Source organism: Neolamprologus brichardi, chromosome 15 (assembly GCF_056152115.1).
Source record: "Neolamprologus brichardi isolate AB-2024 chromosome 15, ASM5615211v1, whole genome shotgun sequence".
Lineage (NCBI taxonomy): Eukaryota > Metazoa > Chordata > Actinopteri > Cichliformes > Cichlidae > Neolamprologus > Neolamprologus brichardi.
Window position 1 is genome coordinate 29,260,724 of NC_142118.1, and position 27,884 is coordinate 29,288,607.

The window sequence follows — 27,884 nt, forward strand, 5'->3', positions numbered from 1 at the left end:
AAGTTTGTTCGTTTGACTGTAAATATAAAATGCATGTAGAGTTCACATGGTTTGGGATTCTGCATTGAGCCATGTAAGGGTGGAGGGGAGCATCAACTGAGCCTTACTTATCAAGTTGTACAGTGCACAAAAAATATACTTGCTAATAACAGATTAATAAAAATACTCAAATTTCACTCACTGAAACTGAAGCATAAACTTCTGGGATGATCTGCACCATGCAGCAGACATATTACTAGTCTGATGATTCCATTAAAATACAAAAAAACACATTAGCACAAACATGATAAGAGCAGCTGAGTGACTCCAACTCCCATCTGTGCGGAATAGCAGACAGCAGTTGGCTACTACTACCTAAAGTCATATTCACAGAGTCTAGGCTGTAATCTTAATTTTTAATGCTGTAAAGTTGGGCATTAACTAAAACCTTGACTTTAAATTTACAGAATGTGTTTTTTTGATGACTCCTTTCAAATGTATAACTCTGTCTGTAGCTATTAAACGTGGCTGGTTAGTCTTAATCACTAAACACCTTGTGTCTCATATTTGATACATGACTTTTGAGTCTCCTACATCATCAGTGTGATTTTTCCCCCAGATATTGCAAATATTTTACAAATTTAAACTCACATATTTAGTCATTTTTTTTGTCAGGAGATTCAACAGCCAATCAATTTGGAGGAAAAAAAGAATGTTCTGATTAAACTTACTTACTTATTTGAATATATATCCACGTTTTTCTTGCGGTTTACAGCTGCTCTGGTTTGGGGCTTTTCGTTCAGCCACAGTTCATTAGGTCCTCTTAAAGCTTCTCTTCCTGCAGCCCCTCCTCATTCGCCAGCATGACGCTGGCTCCGCACTAACACATACCTCCCTCCTCTCTCTGTGTTTCCTCTTGAAAAAAAGGGATTACTAAATTCTGCCTTTCAGCCGTATCAATCATCTTTTTGAAACCTGCTGCTGTGAGATGACAGCTGGAAGAAGTGACATACGGATTGTGAGCGCCGCTTCTGACAGGTAACGACTCTCCCCCCCACACACATTTGAGTGGTCCTTAAATCTTTTTGGTGGGCTACACACGAACAAGGCGACTTTGTGCGTGGCTCTGGATTATCAGTACCACCGAAAACGAATATTTCCGCGAGTGTCGGTGCTATTGTGTTAAGGGAGGGTGTTTCCTGAAAGCACAGCTGCTTGTGTCGGCTGATTTTGGGGTTTAATGAAACGCAGAAACTATTTGAGCGAGAAGTTAGCTTAAAAATTTTAACGTTACTTTTACCTTACCTTATTACCTTACAAACATGAACCAGAGGAGGCAGCTCAGCGTCATACCTGAGCGTGACCGTGGAAAAATACGGAATAAAAGTTATGACTATTTTCTAATAATTTATTAAACAGCACGTCATTCTTGGCGTACTTCACACTGGAATTAGCTAGTGTTGATAACGAGCTAACGTCCAGGACTTTGTCTTATTACGGCTGTAAATATGTGCTAATGTAAGATAAAAACAAACCAGGAAAAAAAACAACGTAATAAATATGAGAACATGCCAAAGGTATCAGCCGGTGGAAAATTACTGAGCTACAGCGGAGTAAAATGCTGCCAAAATACAAAGGTGAGCAATTACATGAGAAGTACAAGCCCAACACTCAGGCCATGCCTAGTTTTCCTGTAAATTTGAGAAATTGTTAATAACACTGGAAAATATCTGTTAAGATGAAAGGTCTGGTATAATTTTAAAAACCTTCTTACTCTACTTAAAATAGATCATTGTTAACAGGCTAGGTTTTTAATATTGATAATCAGTGCAAATTCAGCTATATAACTTAGTTATATAACTTAACCTGTAAATAAATCAAAGAATCTAAAAAATCTAAAATTATATTTATATTTTCGGTTGGAGACACCACAGGTGGCACTTCCTTTTGGCTTTACTCAGCCCTGGTGCTCTTCTGTTAGATGAACTTAACCAATTCAGATGGCTTTAAAGCAGTGAAGCCTTCAGTTCAGAGCTCAGATTCGTTTCATATATTCAGGTATTATCACCTGATTTATCCATTGTTTTCTTAATGGAGAAATATTTTTCTCCATTAAGTAAATCTACAGTAGTGATGTGTCGGACGCGAACGAAATGGCTCTTTCGAGCCGGCTCCTTATCGCAAGCCATGGGGTTTTTTTTTCTTTTCTTTCTCTCACCCTCTCTCTCTCTCGCACTTTTTTTCGCTTCACTCCGCACGCTAGCCGTGTGCTTGCGCTGGGAAGAGTGGGGAGGGCCGGTAGTTACACTCAGTAGCACAGGAACAGAGCAGGAGGGAGAGACAGAGAAAGAGAGCCAGGGACAACAATGTCTCATTAGAAAGGTATTAGTGATGTTCGATTCGTGAACGAATCGTTCAATACTCGAGAATCACTTTACTGACTCGTGAATCATGATTCACAAGCCCAACTGACTCACTGACTCATCCCTGTTGCTTTTAGCAAACTAATTCCATTAGTAGAAATATATCTAGCCTATAATTAAAATTGTGGGGGGGGAAACAACAGCCAGTTTCTTAACAAAAGCATTTCTGCTCTTTACTGGAAGAAAAAACCCTGAGTAGAAGCTCACATCAAGAAAATAGCTCCTCGGTTCACAGTAGCATCGCTCTGCTAACATGCTAACAGCACATTTGAGCTACTCACCCCCTCCCTTCTTGTACTGAATCGTAAGCGTAAGCGAATCACTCAGGACTCACTAACCCCCTCCGTCCTGTGCTGAATCACTCAGGACTCGCTCACCCCCTCCGTCCTGTGCTGAATCATAGAGCGAGCGAACGAATCACTCACTCACCCCCTCCCCCCTGTGCTGAATCATAGAGCAAACGAATCACTGGGCCTTTCTCAATATGCGTACTTGTGCGTACTTGCGTTCTCGTGTACTCGTGATACATCATCAGTCGGAGACCAAGTACTGTTCCAATTCGAAGTACGCATCAAGCCGAGAATGCGAAAAAGTCCCGGATGTGTTCTCGCTCCGCCCGTTTTATCAAGCATCCATCAGTGGTGACTTGTGTGGACTTGGTACAGCTAAATATCCCAGAATGCATTTCGTCCAAAACTCAAACGCGGCAATGGCGGACGAGCGGGGCTAAAAACTTTTAAATATTACTCTTTCTGGGTCACAAAATAAACTTTTAAGTTCTTTTCAAGCGAGAATGTAGCTGTGTAAACTTCAAATATCTGCTCGATTTATCAAGATATCATATATTTCCAAACGAGCTCCGACGTTTTCGGAGACGTCTGTGACCCGCCAGCTCCATAGCAGACAGCGAGGTCGAGGATTATTACAGCCGGCGAGAACAGCAGACTCCCGGCAGATCGTTGAAAACCCCCCCGTGGTCTTTTCGCTACTCAGGTTAAACAAACCCCAAACCACAGTAGCTGTCTAATGTATTGAGTGTCCACTAAAATAAAAATAAAAGCGTTCTAACATTTCACCTGCTTGTTTTTATTAAGGTATGTACACATATGTACATGTACACTATTTTTATTAATAGAGATTTCACTACTGAGGTTAAACATGATATATAAGTCACTTAGATCACTTCTAAATGTTAATGTTTGGTTTATTTCAGTGTTTTATTTGTTCCAGAGTAAACCGGTTTGGCTGTGATTAAAGTTAAGCTTCATAACATATTACTCACAGTTAAATTAAGAGGGGACGGCAGTAAAAACTCCGGACCTGTGACATCATCAAGTACGCTGGTGTTCCAATTGTACAAATCGCGAGTCCATGCTCGCGTTCTCGGCGAGTACGTACTCGTGTACTTGAGAATTGAGAAAGGGCCCCTCACTCACTCACCCCCTCCCTCCTGGCTCACAGCTTCTTCTGCTTCTTGGTTGGCAACCAATGTTAAGGCGCATTACCGCCCCCTGGCTCACAGCTCAGTGGACATTTAGATGAGAAAATATATATTTGACACATTTAAGGAAAATACTAATAAAATACAAATAAACAAAATAAATGTTTATTAAGCAATTTTGATAGGAAATTGCTTAATTTTAGAAATGTTTTTGCTCTTTTTTGCTCTATAAAATAGTTTTTTTTTTTTTTTTTTAGAATCATTCATCTTAGCAGTGGGATTTACATGAAAAGAGAAACAAATTAAGTTTGAGTGAAAATGTAAATTTTTTGCACTCTCTGGTCAACTGACTCAGTGAATCAAATGACTCAAAAAACCCGATTCACTTTGGTGAGTGACTCATTAAAACTCGATTCAGTAAAAGGAATCAAATTTACCATCACTAAAAGGTATAGTAATCATCCGCAACTGAAAGTAGTTGTGGATGATTAAAGGATACAGAAAGTTTATTCATGCAGGCCTATATGACAGAGAATATGCATCTTCTTTTTGTTTTCATATTTTAATTTATATTTAATTGTGTTGTGGTTTGCAGTGTTTTGTGTTGTTTCACTTTAAATTTGTTTAAAAGGAAAAAGCTGAAAATTTAAATAGTTAAAAGTGGAAATGTGAATAGTTGGTTTTTGTATTATATGATTTATTTATTACATTTTATGTGGAGTGAATAAATAAAAGTATATTTACGGTGGCCCCTAGAAACAAAGCACGTACAAACTCCAAAACACGTATAAACTCCGAAGCACGTACCAACTCCAAGCAAGTACCAACGACCGGATTTGGTGTGTGGTAGTAACAGGTAAATGAACTTTTTTTTTTTAATTATTTGAATATATATGAGTCCTTGTGTATAAATACACAAACAATACACATATGCTTTCAATTGTGTAATTTAAGTGATCTAGGTAGCTCTGTTTTGGAAGTTCAGTTAACGCTAGAAATGTGTTTTGGAGTTTGTAGTGCTTTGTCTCTAGGGGCCATTGCATATATTTATATATAAACATATATAAATAAAAACATATATGTAAAAAAACTTTTTTTACATTAGTAATTCCTTTTGTGCATAATTTTATATTGTTGTTAATAATAAATTAATTAAAGCAACAAAACAACCTAAAGAGCCAGTTCAGAGCCGAAAGAGCCGGCTCTTTTTAGTGAGCCGAGCCAAAAGAGCCGGTTCTCTAAAAAGAGCCGGAAATCCCATCACTAATCTACAGTGATGTTAAATGGAGAGGGAAGGCAATCATGTCTGAAAAGCTGCAACCATGACATACACACCCCTCGCCAAAGAATGATTATCCTTTAAAACAGAGGAAATAAAATATCTTAATTACTGTGTTCAATACACATTTTGCAGATTATGTTTTACATTCAGTTACAGTAGGATATCTTAACTATCACATGCTTTTTATCCTTTTACAAAATAAAAAAAAAGTCATGTTGTAAAGCAGTGATAAAACGATAGAAGTCAGAGCTCAGCTGCAGTCCCAGCCAATCAGCTCGTTTCAGTCTAAGGTCATCCCATATTAGTCGATGGCTCGGCTCATACTTTTCTACACATTCAATTGGCAAATATCATACGGGGCACGCTAGTTAACCTGCTCTGGACATCAGCTGAGCAAGCCGCTTTGCAACCCACCTCTGCCCTCCTCTTTTCATCCTTTTTTTGACCTAATTTATACGAGAACTGTTGTCACTGATGCCAGCTGTGCTCTGTGCTTTGGTCTTGCTGCTGCCAAAAAGAAATCGACAGAAATAGCAGTGTTTAAACCTTAAATATCAACATAACAGGATTATCATAACTATGTAATATTTCTTTTTGTATAATATGCCAATTGTAAACAAACATATAAAAGAATCTGCCAAATAACAATATAAATAATATTATTATCATTTTTTATTCTGGCAGCTCTAATTTTATAACAATCTTCTGTTGACTACAGCTGTCCTGACTGAGCCTGAATTTAATGAAAACCATAAGATAGAGAGCTTAACCTCCTTAACTCTTCCACGGCATGCATTTTTAATTTCTCTTTGATATTTAGGCATATTGGGGCCCGATAAATGTAAAAACAAAGAATTACCAGATTTTTTTTTTATCTTATTTTTGTTTTTATGAAAAATCAGAGCCACATATGAGGATATGAGAACAGTAGCAGTATAATGTCCTCGTAAATGGATATCAGGCCCTTGAAGAGTAAAATTTAGTATTTTGGTCTAAATAACCCAAAATGTGATGTCCACATATGTGGACGCCAGGTCCTAGGAGGTTAAGATTTAAAAAAGAAAAAACGTTTTCTGTTCTGCTAGGTCCTTGGTATAAATCTTCCACCTTCGTGTTCTCCACAGAGGAATGTGACGCCTCCTGAGGTCAAATGTCAGAATTAATTCCAGGAGGAGACTCAGTTTTACATTCCGGCTTGAATTTTCTTTCTTTATAAGATGCACGTCCACTTTCAGCCTGTTAGAACGGACTCCAGTCTAGACGTCTTTTAAATCACTACCAAATGCTTTTCCACTGGGGCTTTGCCAAAAGCTCCTCTAAGGTCATGGAATTTACGCTCATGTTTGGAGCACAGTCTCACTGTAAAGCACACCATTTTGGTTTAAAGCGTGTTTCAGTGAACCAGACTAATGTTACTGCAGTAATGGGCCATTTATGACCTCTAGGGCCTGCTCCTCTGGCCTGGCCTGGGTGTGCATGGCAAGACTTGTCAGACAATAGCAACGCCGACTTAAATCCTGTGGGTTTAAGAGAAGGTAAGGCGGTGTTTCATGGAAATTTTAGGGTATTCTTAAATTCTTGCAAACTATAAAGTCCTACTCTATCAGACAGTGCTGATCATTTCTAAACACTGCTGCTCCTCCATCAGTATGGAAAGGCTGGATCATCAGGCCTACAGCTGTATCTAATTATTCAAGGAATGCAGGGCTTTTGCGAGAAAAAAAACTCTGCAGAATATGGGACGGCTTTCTCAAATCTTTCTCCCCCTTCCCCTTCTCAGCTGAGCTCCTTCGGCAATGCCACAGCCCAGTCTCCGATGAGAGGATGAGAACCTACACCCGCGGGGCGCCCACTGTCTTCTTCATAAGTCTTCTGTGGCCCCTGCTCTCTCCGGCAGCTGTAGCCGAGGTGGACCCCAGCGGAGGAATCCCCTTCATGGGGGGCAACTACAATGGTCATCCCATGCTGTACTTCAGCCGTGGGGATGTGGAACAGCTGCAGTACGCAGCTGCGGGGACTCACCGAGAGATGGCGAGACGAATCCGTGAGGCCGGGGAGACCATGCTAGAGCACCCCGAGGAGTACCTGCCCCCCTGGAGCCCGGCCGAGTTCAGCGCCCGCTGGAATGAGGTTTATGGAAACAACCTGGGCGTCCTGTCCATGTTCTGCCTGCTGTACCCACACAGGGCCGGGGCCCTCGATCTGGTCAAGGACTACATGGAGAGGATGGCAGCCCAGCCTAGTTGGTATATTTTCTGTTGTTTTTTACTTGTGACTGTGACTTGTGACTGAAACTTTTTGTTTACAGTTTACAGATGTTACTTGATATCTCTGCTCCACCCCCACATTTTCATCAATGCAGCATTAATGCTAAACCGCTGCTGTCAGTGGCTTTTTAGCCAGTCCCCTCTCTGGAGTGTTCCGGTGCTTCTATGTGGGAAGACTCGTGGTAAAGATGCATTGTGGGCTGATAAGTCTGTAGTCCAGGAAATATGTTTAGCAGCTGTTCACCCAAACAACCCCCACCCTCACCCCAAGTGAGAGGAAATGAAATATTCAGATGTGGGCTGAATAGTTCAGGCCTGGGTTGTGACTGAAGCTCAGGCTCCAGGTGACCTGACAGGGACTGCCTTCAGTTGTGGTTAGTTCTCCTCTGTATTGCATATCATCAAGCTAAGCTACAGTCATTTCCCTAACCAATCTTTCTTGTATTTCCCATGTTTTCAACTTGGTAATCCAGCTGTGGGAGCTCTTGCTTTAGTATAATGTACACTTCATCCTAGAGAATATGTTTCCATCATATGTTTGCTTCAGTTTACACAAGGTTAAGTAATTCTCAGGGAGTTTTGACGCGACATTTGCCACCTTCGTATGGAACGTATGATTGTGTGGTTATGACATATGCAACCTCAGTGTTTGAGTGCCTGAACAGAGCTGCAGAGTATTCATAATCAGTGCCATAGGGCTCATTATTATCATTGGTTTGAACATGGCAGAGGGATTTTAGCTTTGCTGCATATCAGCACTTTGATGTCAAATTAGGTAAGAATGTATGATGATGACTATTTTGGATGTGCAAAAGAAACCACAGCAACGAGCTGTTTATATCAACTCTGAACACAGCATATATTATCCTAGGTGATGATAGGTTGCTACGTTCTTCAGGCTTTGAAGTTTCTCTAAGTATCAATTCAGTGTTTTTCACAGAGTTACATTCTGTTTGTTGCAGGAGCATTTTGTTTGAGGGTGAACAAAGCCAAATTCATACTTTCCCAAACTAACGTGGCTCAAGAGTTGGGAGTTCGCCTTGTAATCGGAAGGTTGCCGGTTCGAGCCCCGGCTCGGACAGTCTCGGTCGTTGTGTCCTTGGGCAAGACACTTCACCTCCCGCCTACTGGTGTTGGCCAGAAGGGCCGATGGCGCGATATGGCAGCCTCGCTTCTGTCAGTCTGCCCCAGGGCAGCTGTGGCTACAACTGTAGCTTGCCTCCACCAGTGTGTGAATGGGTGGATGACTGGGTGTGTAGAGCGCTTTGGGGTCCCTAGGCGGGACTAGTAAAAGCGCTATACAAATACAGGCCATTTACCATTTAATAATTAAATATACATATTACTGTCAGTTTTTCAGGTAGAGGTATCCAGGTAGAGTTGGATAGCATTTTTCCCTTAATAAATAAAAAACAAAATTTCATATTTACTCTAGTTGTGAGTGTGGCAAATTGCAAAAAATGAGAAACTAGCAGAGGGGAAATACTTTTCCACAGCAGTGTATCTGTGTTATTTTAATTTAGGAAGAAAACAAACAGAAACTATTTGGTCACAAACAGTTTTTAAGAATGATAACACAGCTAAATGAAAAAGTACTCAAAACCTCTGAATTTAGGCTTTAAATGGTTTTCTTAGCAAACTTAACTGTTTACTGCAGTCAGCATCTTCTTTGGACACTCCACTGCCTTCCTGCTACTGATAAACTTTGTGACTGGGTCATAGCATTTATTTTTTATTCATTCGTATTGTGATTCAACAGAAAGTGTGTTTTTTTGTTTTTTTTTTAATGTCCTGTCACTCACCCTAAACCTGTTGTGGCAGAGGGCTGCCTCTACCTGAGCCTTGTTCTGTCAGAGGCTTCCTTCCTTCCTTCTCACTGTCACCAAGTACTTGCTCAGAGAGGGTCGCGTGATTGTTGGAGTTTCTTCTGTGTCTGCTTTCTAATTTACAGTATTATACGCCTAGAGCTCAAGGTGGTTGCTGTTGTGATTTAGCGCTATATAAACAAATTTTAACTAAATTGAACTTAATTTAAAATGTAAAAAAAAAAAGTGATCTAAGCTAGTCTCTTTCAAATTTTAATTATAACAGTCAAGACTTATTGGCAACCAAAATTCTTAGGGGTAAATTTAGACTAGCCACTCGGAAATGTGTCAGTCTAAAATCGAAATGATATAAACACATGCGTGTCTTATGTTTTTATTTTCCACCTCGCCACATTTCCTACTGTGAGAAAAACATTAGCAAGTCAGCTGAATTCGTCCATTCAGCCAATGCCTGGACAATCCTCAGGCTTTTCACAGTCAGCCATGACTGAACTTCATGCCAGTAGCCGTGCTTCCTTATTTCCCTAACAATTCGATTGAGTTCAATGGCCATCAGTTCTGGCTGGCAAATGCAAAAAGGCTGAAAAGTGAATTAAAGTCATTCACCGCTTCCAATTCTACACACATTCTGTTTGAAAGACTAAAACCAATCAGAAGTGATGCTTAAATACTTTCAGATATGGGAATAGTGGCTTCACAATCTTGCAGGAGTCAGGCTCTCTACCTGTATAATATTTGTTAATCATCACCATCTCGGTGCTTGCTTCTCTTACATTTTCAAACAGTTTGCTCAACCTCTGCAGTTTTTGACTGTTAATGGTGTAAACAGTGTTAATATGCAAGATTTAAATCAGCAGGTCCTGCAGGAATGTTGGGATTAGGGAAATTCTTGTGTATAGTTTGAGTTTCCTTTTTTTTACCAGTGGTAGTGGCGTGTCAAGTTATGTATTTCGGTAAACCAATGAAGCTGGGGAAAAGGAAGACTTAGACTCATTTTGCAGAGCCAATTAAATTGTTTGTAATGTTGCTGCAGATTGCTTTGTGGATACTTGTGAGATAGTCCTCAGTAAATATAGGGTGAATGGAATAGAACCATGTACTTAATGTATTCTAATGTATTCTAATTAGCCAAAAGGTTTAGCAGGACTTAGACATGCAAAAGTTAGCAAAAGAACACAGTTAAATCAAAGTCTCCTCTACTGGTGGTCTTTAGATTTTTATGTTATCGTACTGTGTCACTGTGCCAGTTAAAATGCCCTCTCTGGATCATCATTAGGATGGAAACAGACACCATAGATGTTTTACACCTGGTTCACTTCACAAACAATACATTTGCAATAACAAGTTTTCCAAATTAATATTATACAAATACAAAACAAGCTATAGCAATATTGCAAGTCCTATTGATCAAATCGGCGTAGTGACCGAAGAGTGTGTTTTTTGACTGCTCCAGTTTCTTAGAAATTTCAAAGCAGGTTTTGTGCACCACCCATGATTTTCTTCCCTGCATCATTTCCTCCCCAAAGGACTTCAGATGTGGAGAATAAGTCCATATTTCTAAGCCTAATTTGTCTTTCTTTTTAATTTATTGAAATCAGCATTCAATATTAAAGATGTCAAAATTGATAAATGTGATAATTGACTGTCTTCAACGCGCTACTATACAAATGCAGCTGAAGATTCTTGGCAGTACATGTTCCCAGTGGTGGAACATCATTATCTGTTGTGTCACTCACAGCAGAATTATGTTTCTCCCTTATCTAAACTTGTCAGTCTGTACGTTATAAAGCATTCCTGTTGTTTCATAGGTGCTCAGTGTGACAAGAACAGAAAGAGAATCTCAGGTGAATTCTGCTTTAAAGGGACAGTTTAATCCTTCTCATTCCACTGCACGGTTGCCATGTTCCCTCCAACCACTGAACAGGGCCAGGGGGATTTTCCAGATTGGCATTAGTGCAATTTACAGGGCATTTTTCACAACATTAGGATGTGTGCCACAGTGCAGAAAAGAAAAGCCACTGAGCATGTGTTTTCACGTCTTAAGAGCACACTGTGAGTTTTCCACTTGGCCGCACTTTTATTGTGGTCACTGAATCTCTCGGGGCCTCTGCAGAGTGGCTCCAGGAATCAGTCAGCTGTGGTATTCATGACCTTCAATTACGCCTGCAACAACCATGTTCCAATGAAGAGCTTCTACTTTGTGGCAGAATGGTGCCTGCCTCTCTGGTGCGTGTGTGTGTTTTTTTATTGTCATTGTACATGTGTGCCAGAATAAAATAAAAATAGTGGAATAAAAATCAAACAAGAGAAATATATAAAATCAAAAGTAGTGTGTTTTGGCATAATTTAATATCAAGTCCAACTCTAAGTTGGCAGTAACTTTTATTCTCTTTTCTTTTTTGTCCTTTGGGCAGATTTCAACATAAAAAAAGCTCTGATTTTCAAATGAATGAATATTCGGTTTCTGCGAAGGCTCAATAGTGTGTGTCCATAGACCACAAAGCAGAGCTAACTATGCATACATAACCACAAAGTTTAGAAGTTTTAATGGGAATTTTTGATCATTTTTGCACAAGTGCATTTCTGAGGTTAGAGACTAATGTGAAGGCCTGGCTCGAAGTCTCTGCTCTAGTTGATCCCAATGGTGTTCTGTCAGGGTTGAGGTGAGGACTCTGTGCAGGCCAGTCAAGTTTTTCACCAAACGGACTCATTCATGTATGTATGGACTTTACTTTGGTGCACAGTGATGTTGGAACAGGAAGTGGCCATCCCCAAACTGTTTCCCCAAAGTTGGTACTCTTATGCTGAAGCATTAAGAGCACTATGCACCTCAGCAGCCGCTGACTGATTTTATGTGGCCTACTACATAAAATCAGTCGCTTTCACTTTGTTACGACGTCACCAACAGTTGACTGTGGAATATTTAATAGTGAGGAAATTTCACAACTGGACTTGTTGCACAGGTGGCATTCTATCACTGTACCACACTGGAATTCCCAGTGATTTTATACACTTTTGTCCATGGAAGTGATTGGAAAACCTCAATTCAGTATAGCAATATAGTGTGAAACTGTCTAATGCACACCGGGCTGCAGGGCAGGGGATACCCCACTGCTCATGCGCCATTTTCAGTCAATGCAAAGAAAAGTATTAAAAGAGTAGGAATATACCCATGTGGCATGATTTTGTTTTTAACTTCAAAAACATTCACTAAATCACCATTAAAAGCACTTGGTAGAAGGACTATGTGATGAAATGTCTAAATTGCACAAAGCAATGAAAAAATTCATGTTGGTTCATATCAGACAACATGTATACAAATGGTAAATACAACAGGATGCATATGTGATCGGTCAGTATTGGCTAACTGCAAATCATTATTCTCCATCCCTTGAACTTTTATTAAATGTGCCTTGAATATATTTTTGTATCTGAAAGTTGAAATCTTTGTAAGTCTGTTCCGTTTGGAATTTCCCCCCCCCTTTTTTTTAAAGACTTCCTGTTGCTTTCATGGCGTGCACTTGCAGCAGATTGGACTCTTTGTAGCCTGGTTGCTGACGTTGCTCCAACTAGTACTGGATGTTTTTGTAGACTGCAGATGCCAAAGCTTGAAAAATGAAATTATAGCAGCATTATAAATTTCTGTGAAAGGTAGTACAACTACAGTGAAAGTCAACAAACTAGGCTTGATGGTTAGTCAAATTACCCAAAATGACAGTATTTAGGATGCTACACCCTGTGCTTACTTTGTGTCGCACTGAAGTGGAATGCTGCCTACTGTCCTCTTTTGACCCACTCTCTACAACAGAGGTGCAAACTGATTTACACAGGAGGTTTTTTCAGTTGAGATGAACAGATTTCTATTATTTGTTGTTGTTGTTGCTTTAGTGTTTAGTGATTTATCCTTGCAGCTAGACTGGAGGTGATAACAGGACTCTAGTCCGGTTTAGATCTTAAGAGAGCCTTTGTGTAGATCTCAGCACAATCCATGATGTCAATTATTGGCTGTTAAAATGCAGTTAATTAACCTGAACTGAATGGTTGCTTTCACTTTTTTTCTCAAAAGTAACACTTTGCAGTTCACACGTCAGCAGTCTTAGATCCAACCTGGAGAGAATCTGCCCACGCTGCATTTCTAATGTCTCGCTTTGTTGGTACACTTGTAATTTTGCTGATAAATCCTATTTAGCGTCTTTATTTTGCTTTCAAGGAGACCAGCCCTTTTACAGCTACTATGTTGGGGTGGCTGTAGCTCAGGTGGTAGAGCAGGTCATCTACTGATCGGAAGGTTGGTGGTTCGATCCCTGGCTTCCCCAGTCTGCATGCCAAATATCCTTGGGCAAGATACTAACCCCAAATTGCTCTCCGATGCATCCATCGGAGTATGAATGTGTGTGTGAATGTTACTTAGAAAGCGCTTAGAAAAATGTGCTTGTGCGAATGGGTGTGAATGGGTGAATGTACAAGTTGTGTACAGCGCTTTGAGTGCTCAGAAAGAGTAGAAAAGCGCTATATAAGAACCAGTCCATTTACCATGTTAATTAAAAGCCTTTGCAAAGGAAGGCTTTCTTGTTCATTAGAAGCCATTTGCCAGGATTTTGTTGAAAAGAGTGAAAATTTCATACTTGCAATTTCTTTCCACTTCCTGATGCTTTCCCTTCTGTTTTGTCCTGATCTATGTATTGCAGGCTTGTTAAAGACGCTCCCTGGGATGAAGTTCCTCTTGCACACTCTTTAGTTGGATTTGCCACTGCCTACGACTTCCTGTATGAGTACTTGAACAAGGGCCAGCAGGAACGTTTCCTGCAGGTGATCGGCAACGCATCACGCCTGATGTATGAGAAGTCCTACGTCCGAGGGTGGGGGTTTCAGTACCTACACAACCATCAGCCTACCAACTGTGTGGCTCTGCTCACAGGAAGTCTGGTTTACATGATGCAGGGTAAGTGTGTGATGATTACGTTTCTGGCTTCGCAGATCAGTTTCTTGAGTTTGTTGCTGTATGTTATTCTCAGTCTGCTGTGCCAGCACACCACAGAATCATAAAACATTTTGAGATATTAAAGAACTTCTCAGGAAAAAGAAATCGTTTGTTTGTTTGTTTTTGAGGCCTTCTGTGTTTTGTCCAGCTTATTGTCAGTGTTCAGACCAAGGTATTTATAATCCTCCACTGTGTTCACACAGACCCCATGAATGGGTTTTTTGCCATGTTCACATGCAGATTTTTCTGTCCATGGTGTAAAAGGTGGAGACAAACAGGGAGAAACAGCTCCTGAAGAAACACACTAACAATAAATGGTCTATAGCAAACATTTATCTACAGTCTTCTGCCAAATTGTGTGATTAAAACACACATTATCTTGATTCCTTTTCTCCTTCGTCACACAGACGATGCCTCTAAAGCATGTTTCAGTGCAATCCTTTGTGCGTTTTGGTTTCTGTTACTTCCACAGTTGTTCCAGCACATTAGTTTCTCCCCAAAATATTTCTGTTGTGTTTTGTATGATTTTTGTATTTCCGTTGGTGCTTTGTGTGCTTTTGCAGCCTTTTCTCTAATTGCTGGTGTTTTCTGCAGATATGCACCGCAGAAAGTTTGCACTAATTAACAGATTTAGGTAGAATCTATTTACTGAACACCAATGATGCTGTCCATTTGTACTTTATTGCTCACACTGGTGATAATTTTGAATTGTGGAAAGAGCCACAAAAAATTCAGTTTTGTTTTCTGTTTTGTGTGCCTTAAATGTTTTTATGAAGAAATATTTTTCCACAAATAGTTTGGAAGTTGGAGAGAAATTCTGCAAACAAAGCAAAATGCAGCCTGACTAGAAGATTTTCATTTGTCTGGATTTTGTTGAAGGGATTTAGTCAAACATGGTCCAAAGTCTGATTCTGGGAATTCTTTAGGGGGATGGGTTACACTAACACATGATCAATTGTTTTGTTTTTTTACACAAATGTGAGATATTGAGACATTTCATGCTGTCATGTCTTCCACTTAATCTGCTTCCATGATGTTTTTCTCTCAGTCTGAGCCTCTGATCATGTAGGTAAACGTCACTTCCACCGTCTTGGAAGGCAGATGGAAAATGTATGCACTGAATTCTTGTTCTTCACAACTTTGTAGTAGCACATAAAGCAGTACTAGACCTGCTGCAGGTTCCTGTTAGAGTAGAAGGACTGCCATGTAGACAGAGTCAATGTGGAATCTATCCAGCAGCTGGGCAAAATCACCTTTGGGTAAGCAACTGAATGATATGCACAACCTTAACCTGACTGCGTGGTAGGGAGAACACAAGACTGAAAGCAGCATACTAGCTAGGTAGCTCCTGTTGACTGTTCAAAATATGAGTGAGGGGATTGTCCTCAAGTAAAATTATTGTTTTTGCTAAAACAGTGTCAGAATCTGTAGTTTTAGTTTTGGTTTTACACTTTATATGTTAGACAGCTGCCCCCTTTTCTGGTTTCCTTTTCTGGACTTTGGACACAGTTATTTAAGTTTCTCCAGTTTTGCTTTTTCCTTTCTTTCTGTCCTAGCAGTACAGGATTCTCTCTTACGACATTGTCACCACTTTCTCCACTTACTCGAAAAAGGCTCTATAAAAAAATAGAAAACCCCACATAAGTGCTTGGTGAGAGTGGGAAGGCAAAGCTCACTTTCAACAAGAAGAAACTTCTGGCAGAACCAGGCTTAATAAGTGGAAGACAGGATAAATACACACTGTGGAAGAGAATCAGTGATTAGGAGATTAATAATTACTAATGATTATATGCAGAGAGGTGCATAAACACATAGTGAGTGAAACCTCACTATGTGTTGTAATGTAAAAGGAATTGTTCCTCTCGCAGAATCCTGTGGAATTCCATATTTAACTTAAGTTTACATTTACAACAACAAACTGGATTCTGTTAGATAGGTATGATTCAAACCACCGCACTGCAGTACCTTTAAAACCTACGGCATGCTGTAATCGCTCTAATAAAATATTATAGCTTATAATTAACTAAGAAAGATGGGTCAAGTGATGGCTTTTCATGTAAGAATTTAACTACTAATTTAACTGCCAGCTTGAAGGCCTGTGGTACATAGCCGATTATTAAACATTGAAGCATTAATTAATGGTAGAACTTCTCAGAGCAGTCTTGTAGGAATAGGGTCTAAAAGACATGTTGATGGTTTGGAGGAAGTAATTACTGAAGTTAACTCAGAAAGATCAATTGAAGAAAAAGAGTCTCCAACCGATCAATGCTACTGAAAGTAGCTGTAGATAATGTTACGTATGTGAGATGGTTATGAGTAACTTCTTATCTAGTGGTTTAAATTTTAGTTTTGAAGAGATTCACGGTTCATTAGTTCATTAGTTAAGGTTAAAGGGATACTTGGCCCAACTATTTTTTTATCTGCCTGGCTAGGGTTCTTTTTATTTTCTTCAGTGCAAATGTATTTCCTTTTATAGCTATCCTTATTTAGAGAAATGGGCTGTGGTTGATTTGAAATGAGTCCTGTTCCCTATCATATGCAAATCATACAGCAAGAACACATTTGTCCTGTGTGTTCGTGTCATACATCTGATGGTGATTTTGCGTAAAAACTCTTTGCGCAGTTCTTTTGTGTTGCACATGTTAGTAAATGGGGGCCGCTATCTTGAGCATGTCCTTTGCAGAATCTGCCATGATTACTCCAGTTCACCATCTCAACACCATCGACTAAATATGTATGTGAAGCAGAAGAGGAAGGAAATCAAGACGTTCTCAAATTGTTTTCTGGCATTTAAGATTTAGTCCTGATGTAAACTAAATTTAAGCTCAATTGCCGGGAACCACTGTGGTCACAGTGGTTTTATTTCTGCTCTTTTTTCATAAAGGTTACCAACAAGCACACAATCCTTTGACATCTCAGGAAAGTTGGAACCTGACCTTGATTTGCTTGGTTTCATTTTACTCCCCAAAAATGACTTTGCTCCTGCTCTGCATTACTGAGGAAATACACTGTGTTTTCCTCAGCGTGGTTGCTTTGTTTATGACATATTTAATTTGCTTAAATGGTAAATGGTCTGTATTTGTATAGCGCTTTACTTGGTCCTAAGGACCCCAAAGCGCTTTACACTATACACAATCATCCACCCATTCACACACACATTCACACACTAAAGTGTGATTTACAAACAACCTCATGCAAAGATGTGAGTTTAAAAACTAACTGGGGTGAAGAACTTTGCTTCCTAATAGTTTGGCAACACATGATCGATTTTAAGTGATCCAAAAAAAATCTGCTTCATTTCAGATTCTTTTTTAGCAGCTTCATTCAGGCGTCATGTCTAACGCTGCGCTTAATTCAAACTTAATTTAGGCATGGCATTAAATTCAGTCCTGGCTCTGAATAACTGAAAGCTTTCCATTTATCGCTGCCAAAAACTACGTACTATATTTTTCTTCATAGGTTATCTGACAAAAGCTTTTTGCACACTGCTGCCAGTTTGAGAATGAGTTAAAGATGTTTTCATCGTAGCAGTGTACGCCCATTCCTACAGGTCAGATATCAAAACTGGCCAAAAGTCATTTAATTATTTATCTGACACACAGGGTCAAATAATTTTAATCAGTATAACAAGAGGCAGATCTGCTTACATAGACATTTTTTTTCAAAATAAACATATATTAAAGAAACAACAGAAGACTGGCTTGAGTTATACTGAATTTATATATAGACATTTGAGCTTTTATGTGAAAAACATGGAACAATAATGTCTTCTTTGCTTAAACTTTGCTTAACTTTGTTTAAGGACTGGAACTTCTTCATTTGTTCAGTAGCTACACAGCTCTGTTAAAAAACTGCAACCAAATCAATTTTATTTTCATTCAAGTGTCGCAGCTTAAAGGCTTAGTTATGTTTATCTTTTTGTCTTCTGGGGGTTGATGCATGAAGTGATGCACTCAAGATTGTGAGCGATAATCACCTATACACAAATATTTGATGGTGTTACTTTAAGTGCTAATGTCTGACTTTTTGATCTTTAAGGGGGTTTTTCTCTTATTTCTTCCTCTTCCCTCTTCAGATTCAAAAAAACCAGATCACCACCAGGCTGAAAAAAAGAAAAGCGTTGCTGCGAGGCGACTAGCATTCTGTCGCTTGCTTTTAGACGAGTATTTATTGATCCGTCCGTTCAAAAAGAACATGTCCTTGTGACATCTCACATATTGTTGTCAGGGATAAGATCATTTTTGTGTCAAGATGTTAATTTTGGTCCGTATTGCCTGAAACTAACCGGCTGTCCAGAGAGACTGAAGGATTGCTCGGCGAGTCCAGGAGCATTAGTGGAAAGTTGCTGTTTCACATTCCTCTGGAGTGCAGAGTGAAAGTGCTCTGAAGGCTGAGCTGGTAGATGTGGTTCCTAGCACTTAGAGCATCATGCCCTCTGTCGGTCAGCTGTCCACAGCGTCAGACTCTGTGATAACAGCTACTCTATGTACATGCGTATGAGCTCACATGCTCATAGAGCCTTTTTTCCCTTTTTGTAAATGTTGGTGTACAAGTACAGTGACTTGTGTTTTCGATTTCTGGATGTTCTGTGGACAACATTTAACTGTCACGTCATACATGAATGGTGATTATTAATACCTCTGTACCTCACTGTAGTAAAAAGAAGCCTGATTCTTCCCTGAGAAGTTGGGGTGGAAGTAGGTTGCGAAACAGAATACAGATGTGCAGTGACTGTTGGAAAACTTAAGCGGCTTAAACTCTGTTTCCTGTATGAAATTTGCCAACTGGATCTGTAGAAGGATATCAGCTGATGTGGGATGGGACAGACATCAGCTGATCTGCCAGGATTGTGGTAGAGCCTGACTTAACGGCTTGCCTGAACTAACGCTATATGTTTTTTTCTTTCTTTCTTCATTTCACAGCAAAATCAAATCAAAAATGTATCTATGTTCTTTTCTATATTGCAGTTTCCTTTTAAATGTGTGAAATGACGGGATGTGGACATTAATTATTTTAAAGTGACAGACAGCTCTGAAGTTGGCTCCTGGACTTTTGTAAGCACTGTTTAAGCCCTGTTTGTGTAAATGTAGTCTTTGTGTCCCTGTTTGATGACTTGTAAATACCTGCTCTGTACACAAAACCCAACCAAACCAAACCCATTCAGGGATGGCTCCAATGGGTGGACCGTGTCTCAGAGAAGGGGGGTGTTGTGGGGAGCGTGTCAGCCAGAGTTTGCTGACAGCCCGTGATTCCTCAGTGAACTGTGGCTACAGTGTTTATTTGGCTGCATGTTCTCATAGTAGATTCTGTGTGTGTGATCTGGTCTGTGTTTATGTCTAAAGGAGTATATATGGTGCAGTGTAGCATAGCTGTGTGATGTAGCCACAGCTAAATATGGAAGCTTTCTTTATATGGCACCCTCAGATCCATCAACAGGCAGAGTCAACTCTGAAAGTGTTTCATGAACTGAAATTTAAATTTAGTTTTGGATTTTTTGACACCATCTGAACTTCCTGTGTTCCAGGTTACCTTCAGGAGGCCTACCTGTGGACAAAGCAAGTCCTGTCCATCATGGAGAAGTCCATGGTTCTCCTGCAGGATGTGACTGACGGTTCCCTGTATGAAGGAGTAGCATATGGGACTTACACCACCCGCTCTCTCTTCCAGTACATGTTCCTGGTGCAACGCCACTTTGCCATCGGCCACTTCGACCACTCTTGGCTACTTAAACACTTTGCCTTTCTGTACAGGACCATCCTGCCCGGTAACAGTGACGCCACATGCTGCCAGCAAAATTAATTATGTGATTTTTTTTTTATTTTACTGTAATGGTTATATTTAGGCAAGCACATAAAAAGTCAGTAACCTGTGAGGAAGTGTTTATTCAGCTATGAGTGGCCTAGACATCTGGCTTATGCCTACTAGAACGCTTCCAGCCAAAGGCCTCATTATGTTAGCTTAGGCATGAAAATTACCTCAGGCTGCCCCGCTGGAGAGCACCCTCTCATGCGTGTAGTTATTACCTTTCTGGATGTCTGACAAAGCTGTGCTGAGGCATGCGGGGATCTGTGGTGTCCTGGGGGTTTTGTCTGGAGGTCAGGGCGAGGGTAGCAGTGGGAGGAGGGGCCCCCAGGTCAGACTCAGGCATTTTGCAGCCAATTGCTGACAGTTTCTATATTGTAGCTGAGCAGCAATTCTGCACCCAGAAAGCACCTCTAATTGCACTGACCAGGAGAGCCTGAGCTTCAGAGCCACAATAGCAGCTTTCTCCTCCTACCAGACAGGAAGACGAGGCCAGATTATCCCAAACTGGCCTCGGAGCAGCCTGAATGATCGCTGTCCCCTGTAATTTAAATTGCATGTCCATATGCTATTTTATATGAATGGCAGATTTACTTACCATTGCTACTTTTCCAGATAGATTTTGAAATAGATAACAACCTTATAATAAGTCAGTAGCATTTTGACATGTAATTTAAGGAGATGCGATTTTTAAATGACTAAATCCAAAATTTAGGAGTAGTGTTTTTTTGTCTTTCCTCTCATTAACTCATATGACATATAAGATTTATGTCATATATATATGAAAACTGTTGAGTTTCCATATATCTATGACAGGCATAAAAAAAATAACTGATTAAATAACATAAACACTGCATCTCCATACAAGTTAAGTAAAGTAAGCAAATTATACTGCTTGGATTTCTAAATATCATAGTACATGGTAATATACTACGCAAAACTACCCACGCCAACCATCTCCAATCTGGATTTAAGTGTGATCATGAAAAACGCCACCAGAGCACAGAGTCTACTGGTGGATGAGAGCAGCTGAGCTCAGAGAGCTATTAAAAAAAGCTCTAAATAGTAACTAAATTGTAACTTTTTGGGCTGTTGAGTTTCCATATATCTATGACAGGCATTATCCAAGGAGATGATTTTTGTGACATCGTGCCATATATTCCAGTTACCTGGTTTGATACTTGTGTAAAACCTCTGTGTTTACCTGAGCACTCGAAACGCTTACTGTAAGCCACATCCACCAGTGTACACACGCTTTCATCCCTTTAAGCCCTGTCCATCACACCTACTCCAATGCATGCATTTGGCATTGCCGGGGATTGACCCATGCTATCTCCTGAGTTGGAATAGACCTTCTTATCATCCTGACAAACATGACATTGTGAGTTGTCTGTGTCAGGAAAGTGTGAGTGCACCTAAAAACAGATGCCACCCAAGCAAAATGAAGGCTAGGCTGAAGTACAAGCTGGAGGGTGAATAATGAAAAAAGGTGGAAGGTCAGTTGTAGTGGGTGTTGCTGAAAGACTGTGGAGGATTGTTGTGTATCTTTGTATTTTGTATGGTTGCTTGTATTTTCTAAAACTGTTGACAGGATTAGAGAGTCAGTCAGTTGAAATATAAATGACCAACGTTCTCATAGACGTTATTTTCAGTTCATTTGCAGTGTAACTGACAAAAAGAGTTTACTTAAAGTTAAATGAAGAAAGGTTAATTTCTATACAGATACAAGGAATATAATTCTACCCATGGTCCAATGCAAAACTAATCTAAGTACTGCAAAGGATAAGGATAAGCAAAGGATAAAATGAAGACATTAACTTTGGTTTGAGTGTAAATTACACTGAAAGCAGGGGCTTTATAAGTCCAAAGAAACTTACCTTGACAGTGTTTGTGCTATAAGTTCCCGAGTGTTTGGGTTTGACAAATGATTTACTGTGATGACATGTTGTAGTTACTATAACGGGTTTCTAAGAACCCTCTCAACAACAGAGAGCAAGAGTTTCGTTATGTAATTATAGACAACAAAACTGTGTGAACAATTTGCACTTAGTGTGGAGTTGAGCTGGGCCACAGAGGTTTAAGTTGGGAATGCACTTTTGTTACACATTTGTGATCACAAGCCAGATCCTTTCATAATGAGTTTTGCGTGGTTAAGTTTTGTAATTTGCAAAGAATTCATAGTGTTTAAAGTGCTATTTTTGCACATTTTTTGGCTCTACAAACCTCAAACTCAGTCAGTACAACATTTTATTTGTCATGTGTACCCTTTACAAATGAAATATGGTGTTTTTGTCTTCTTTGTGTTTTCACCATCTCACCAGGATTTCAGCGAACTGTAGCAATTGCAGATTCCAACTATAACTGGTTCTACGGGCCAGAGAGCCAGCTGGTATTTTTGGACCGCTATGTGTTGCGTAATGGCAGTGGAAACTGGCTGGCAGATCTGATTCATCAAAACAGGGTAATGGAAGGGCCGGGGCAAGCTGGAAAAGGCCAGCGATGGTGTACTCTCCACACAGAGTTCATTTGGTAAGCTGCTCTGGTTAATTTCATCATTTTTTTGTTAGTGACAGTACTTTAACATACACTTCTGCACATCTTGTCAGGCGTCACTCTTTGGTCATTTGGTCAATTTTGCATGTATATTTAAATGGATAATATGATAAATTGTTGCCTTTTTTTACACTTGCCAATGTTGGGCTGGAAGATCATCCATTTAACAGGACAGATGGCCATGAGAGGTGCCCGTCTCTTGGCAATGAGCATGAGACAGGCCCCCACTAATTATTCTTGCATCAACTGCGGCTGCATGGCATTAACTGAGAGAACTGCAAGGCAGCACTCGAGCCTGACATCCTGATTGTCAAAGTTTTGCTGTCAGCTGTTTCTCACTGCAACGTTTCAGCTACTGGGAGGCCTTGGTCACCGACCTTTGGGTGCTAACCAACACCTAACAAGTGTATTGTGGCTTTCTCCCTTGAAAGCAACAGGCTTGCAGATTTTTCTATACTTGGATAATTAGTTGACATGCGGCCCTACTCAGATGCAGACTGCCTTAGACATAAAAACTCTTCTTGTGTTTGTTCAGTTGCTGGGGAAACTGACAGAAGTCGTGGAAGCAACTGGGGCTTCTTTCTTGGGGCCCCCTGCAGGTTTGGATCAACAGCTTGGGCCTTGACCCCCAGAGGGACCAAAACAGGCCAGTGGTAGTGTTGAAGTAGTGCCTTCAGTCTGTGGACACCTGGAGGAACTGGACTTTTTTTGACTCGTGGTATTCCTTTGCATCACTTCCCTTCCACGGGGAAGTGGTGGTTATAGATTCCTCCCTCTAAGGCTGTGGTGCTGTGAGAGACCACAAGATAACATGTATCATGATAACCAGTGGGGGCACCAGATCAGGTCAGTTCCTGGAGGCTCAGCAGCTCTTAACATGAGTCTCTCCTCACCTTCTGAGAATGAGTCAGACATCATTTCTGACTAAAAGTCCCCTGGTGTATGAGAGGAGGCTGAAGCCAGTGGTAGATCTAGCAAAGGCATGGCGACAAGTGATCTGTTTGCTTTGGAAACATCAACGCACTCATATACTTGACATACTTTGCCCTGTTCAGGCTCTAAGACTGTACATTGACATGACTCCTGGCTTCTGTAAGATAGATGCAGTCTTGGTCTATCATGAGAGGCACAAACAGAGGCTTTTACACTGGGTTGTTGATACCATTTCAGAAGTGTAGAGACTTCAGGGCCTCCAAATTTCACCTGTGAAATGTCCTTCCACCAGGAGTGGAGCTGTGGAGAGATGTTTCCCTCAGTGACATCTGTGCCACAGTTCTTGAGCTTCTTCCTGTACCTTTGCCTGCTTCTACAGGGTTAATGTGGTCAACCCTCATCCTGTGGTGACAGGAGCTGTGCAGGGCCCTTTGGTCTGTGACTGAGTTGTTGTCTGAATCTCTTGTGACTTTGTTGGCATGAGTCATCCAGGTACTTAATGTCTTCTCTGGCGGTCAGCATTAAATAGAACAGTGCCAGTCTCTGCGTTTACATGTGCTCAATTAACTTTGATTAACATTTTAATACTATTAATTAATATTTTAATATTATTTTAAAATAAAAATGACTGCTCTAAGATAATAACACCAGCCACAGCCCAGTCCATGATGGTTCTTTTAAATGGTGTAATGAGTCTGATACTCAGTTAAACATATTTAAGATGAAATATAGTCATTGATTTTAGAAAATCCACTCATATACATAATGGATGTGGTTTTGCATTGTCTTGCTCAAATTTTCAGACAATTTCTTTTTCCTTGAAAGGTTTGAAAATTTGCAAATATTTTTCCTGATTTCAGGAAATATTGGTACATGAATTGGTACATTTATTTACATTTTAGATAGCATCCCAACTTTTTGGATTTGGGGTGAATAATATCTGTCCTCTGGTTCTGCAGGTATGACCCAGGCCTGGTCCCCAAACCCCCATCAGATTTTGGAACACCCAAGCTCCACTACTTTGAGGACTGGGGCGTGGTAACATATGGAAGCGCTTTACCCGTCAAAACCAACAGCTCTTTTCTGTCCTTCAAGTCAGGGAAGCTGGGGGGACGTGCCATCTTTGACATTGTTCATAAGAACAAGTACAAAGAGTGGATTAAAGGGTGGAGGAACTTTAATGCCGGCCACGAACACCCTGATCAGAACTCTTTCACGTTTGCGCCCAACGGTGTCCCGTTCGTCACTGAGGCACTCTATGGACCAAAGTATACCTTGTTAAACAATGCAGTTTTGTTTAGCTCAGCCTTCTCAGGGAGTTGCTTTAAGCCATGGGCTGGACAGGTTACAGAAGCCTGTGATTCCAAGTGGTTAAAGTACAAGATGGGGCCAGCTGCTGATGCTCAGGGGAGAGTGGAAGCTGCTATAGAGAGGAAGGGCATGATCTTTATCCGAGGAGAAGGACGTTCTGCTTACAATCCAGAACTGAAGATCAGGAATGTCCAGAGGAACCTGCTCCTTCTTCATCCACAGCTCCTGCTTGTTGTCGACCACATCCACCTGGATCCTGACAGCCCCGTCCGTGCCATGAGTGCCTTCTTTCACAACACGGAGCTGCCATTCCAAGGTACAAAGGTAGATGGTGTTCATGGAGCGTTTATATCACACGGGGAGGATAAATATAAGATGTTCTGGATGGACGACACAAACTACAGTAACAAAGGGGTGGTAGGCTACTGGAATTACCCTCGAGGATACCCTTATAATGGCTCCAACTATGTGAATGTCACAATGCCATTGAGGTACCCTCACACTAGGATGGCCTACATTTTCTTTGGACCAGGTGTGGATGTGCAGAGCTTTAGCCTGCGTGGAGATAATGAGAGGGTGGATATCTACCTGGCCACCAAGAAACACATCTACACAATTTACCTGTTGACTGCAGAGGTCACCAGCAAGCCACTTTTTGCCATGGTGCTATTGGACAACGAGAAGATCGTATTTGAGAAGGAAGCAGCTGAGGTTAGCAGCTTTCCAGAGGAAGTGGAGGAATACGTCAGCCTAATGGAGGACAACCTCCAACACGTCAAGCCCGTCTTCCAGCAGATGGAGAGGCACATCCTTGGACGCGTCCTCAACACCGTCAGCTTCCGAAAGACAGCAGAGCGCCTCCTCCAGTTCACTGACAAGAAGAAGACGGAGGAAGCCATTGAGAAGATGTTCGCTATGTCCAGAAAACAGAGCAAAGGTAAGGGGGGGAAGAGAGTGAACCTCGGAGACAAGCTCTCAGAGACTCTACCTGACATTTTTGCACAGATTGAGGTGAACGAAAAGAAAGAGAGACAGAGAACTTCAAAGCGCACATATGATGACAGTCCAGAAGAGGGCGATGCAGATACGCGAGCCTTTGTGGATTACGCGGACAGCCGCAAGAACAGAAAGGGGGGCTTTTTTAAGGGTCGCAAATTCAAGGAAGTTCACATGGTCGCCACAGCAGGAAGCGACAGTTTACCCAGCACGGCTTCCTACATACGCCTGTTCCTCCTCCTGAACATGGCCACCTTCTTTTTACTGCTGGCTGTACTGCTGACTCGCTTTAAGAGGGGTCGGAGTCTGTACACACAGAGATGTTTCTACAGCATCCTTCTGATCGACTGCTTCATCCTGCTGTACCTCTACTCCTCCTGCTCTCACACGCAGTGCTGACATCACGAGTGTACTGAGCACGCCAGCTGATCCGTGTGCAGTTTGAATGACCTCACACCTCACTCTGAGCCAGGTCTTATGACAGGATAGTAAGGCCACTGTTCCATAAAACAGAACTGAGATTTCAAGAAAAAAAAATGGGAAAAAGGTGGAATGTTCAAAGATTAATTTTACAAGAAAAGTGTTGATGGTGTGAGACAAAGTTAAATCACAAATCCAGCTTCCATCACATAGTATGAGCATCTTGTAACATTACAGCTGGTATCAGTCAGGCAAGTTTTGCTCCTAATCTCATGATTTCTAGCGCATCTTATTATCACCTGTATTGTTGTAATATCACAACTTTTGCTTTTATTCTCACGAGTGTGTAATAATTCCAAAGCCAAGAATGAAATCATGGTACAAACATTCACCATAACATCTTCTCGTACTGCGATACCCACATGGAGCTGTAAACGCCAAGTTAAAGAGTGCTAGGCTGGTGAAAGCTGTAATGATGTCAGACTGCTCAGGTAAATAATGAACTTGAAATACAGAATCAGAATAATAGAGAGTTTGTTTGTGGTGTGTTTATTTTTCATTTCAAGCACAAAGAGAAAGCAGCATATATGTGCCAGTGGGAGGGCACTAAAGGTATCCACGGTGTACTTTCAGCTCCTCCCTTATTTCCACAGTGGATGGATCCATGTTTTGATTAGGCACAGAATTTATACCAGATTTTACTCTTATTTTTTAATTTTTATATGTATAAAAAACAGTTAATGGTAATGTTAGATAATTAATTTGCATGAGCTAATTTAATGTTTGTTGCTTTTTTCTGAGAAACATTCCCTGACTCAGGATTGGCAGAGAGTCAGCTTTGTGAAACACTGGCAGAAACGTTAAACCCCGCCCCCACCCACATATACTTCTAATAATTTGTTTTATTTGAATAAAAACAACTTTTTAGCATTTGAAGATTTTTATTTGAACTTTTTTGCGTACAAAACAATCTTGGAATGTTGACTTTAATGTTGTGATATAAATCTTAAAGTTCTGTACTTACACAGCCCAAAATCACACATTTACCTCAGGGCTACTTAATGATTACTGGTCTATAGATCAGGACTGCATTCTGGTAATGAGTGTATACTTATGGGAAAAAACAGTAGTCTTTTTTTTTGTCATCTCACAGAAAAATCATAGTATGAGACATGCAGTATACATAAACATTTACTGTAAGAGTTTTGTCTTTTCCATGTGGGTATTTCTGAAGTCTCTGACTGTTTCTAACAGTGGCTTTAATTCTGTGGGATGTAATGAGTGTCTGTTTAGGAAAAGCAGTGATTCCAAGTAGGAATGTTTGAATTGCCAAGATAAGAGGAGACGACCTCTAATATAATAAGCTTCTGTGGAGCTTTAGAGATCTGTGTGAAGTACTCTGAGGTGTTCTCAATTACAATGCCATCTCCACATTTGTACTTGAGATTTGTCTTGCTCTACACAATTGATAGCAACACTTGTAAATGTATATATTTTATGTTAAAGCGAAAATATATTTTTTGGTCTCTCTTTTTTTACCATTTGTAAATAAAGTTAGAACATGCAGAAGTTTCAATTCGCTGTGTGTTGTGTCCTGTAAGCGTGTTACAGTATGAGCAGTACTATGGCCACGGCACCATTACAGCTGTGGAATCAAATGCTGATCAACA

General features: G+C 40.5%; 1 protein-coding gene across 2 annotated transcripts; it reads left to right on the forward strand.

Moving 5' to 3' along the window:
- Positions 1-846: 846 nt before the first annotated feature.
- dse (dermatan sulfate epimerase) lies at positions 847-27,783 on the forward strand. 2 transcript variants are annotated; one of them, XM_006796245.3, is made up of 6 exons: positions 847-1,017; positions 6,906-7,371; positions 13,907-14,160; positions 19,724-19,963; positions 22,323-22,530; positions 24,447-27,783. In XM_006796245.3, exons 2-6 carry the CDS (start codon positions 6,950-6,952, stop codon positions 26,191-26,193), a joined length of 2,871 nt encoding a protein of 956 aa, XP_006796308.1. In that variant the 5' UTR covers positions 847-1,017; positions 6,906-6,949; the 3' UTR covers positions 26,194-27,783. The 2 variants fall into 2 exon arrangements, with proteins under 2 accessions (XP_006796308.1, XP_035765997.1); XM_035910104.2 differs by lacking the exon at positions 847-1,017 and having other exon boundaries at positions 7,239-7,367.
- The last annotated feature ends 101 nt before the right edge of the window (positions 27,784-27,884 follow it).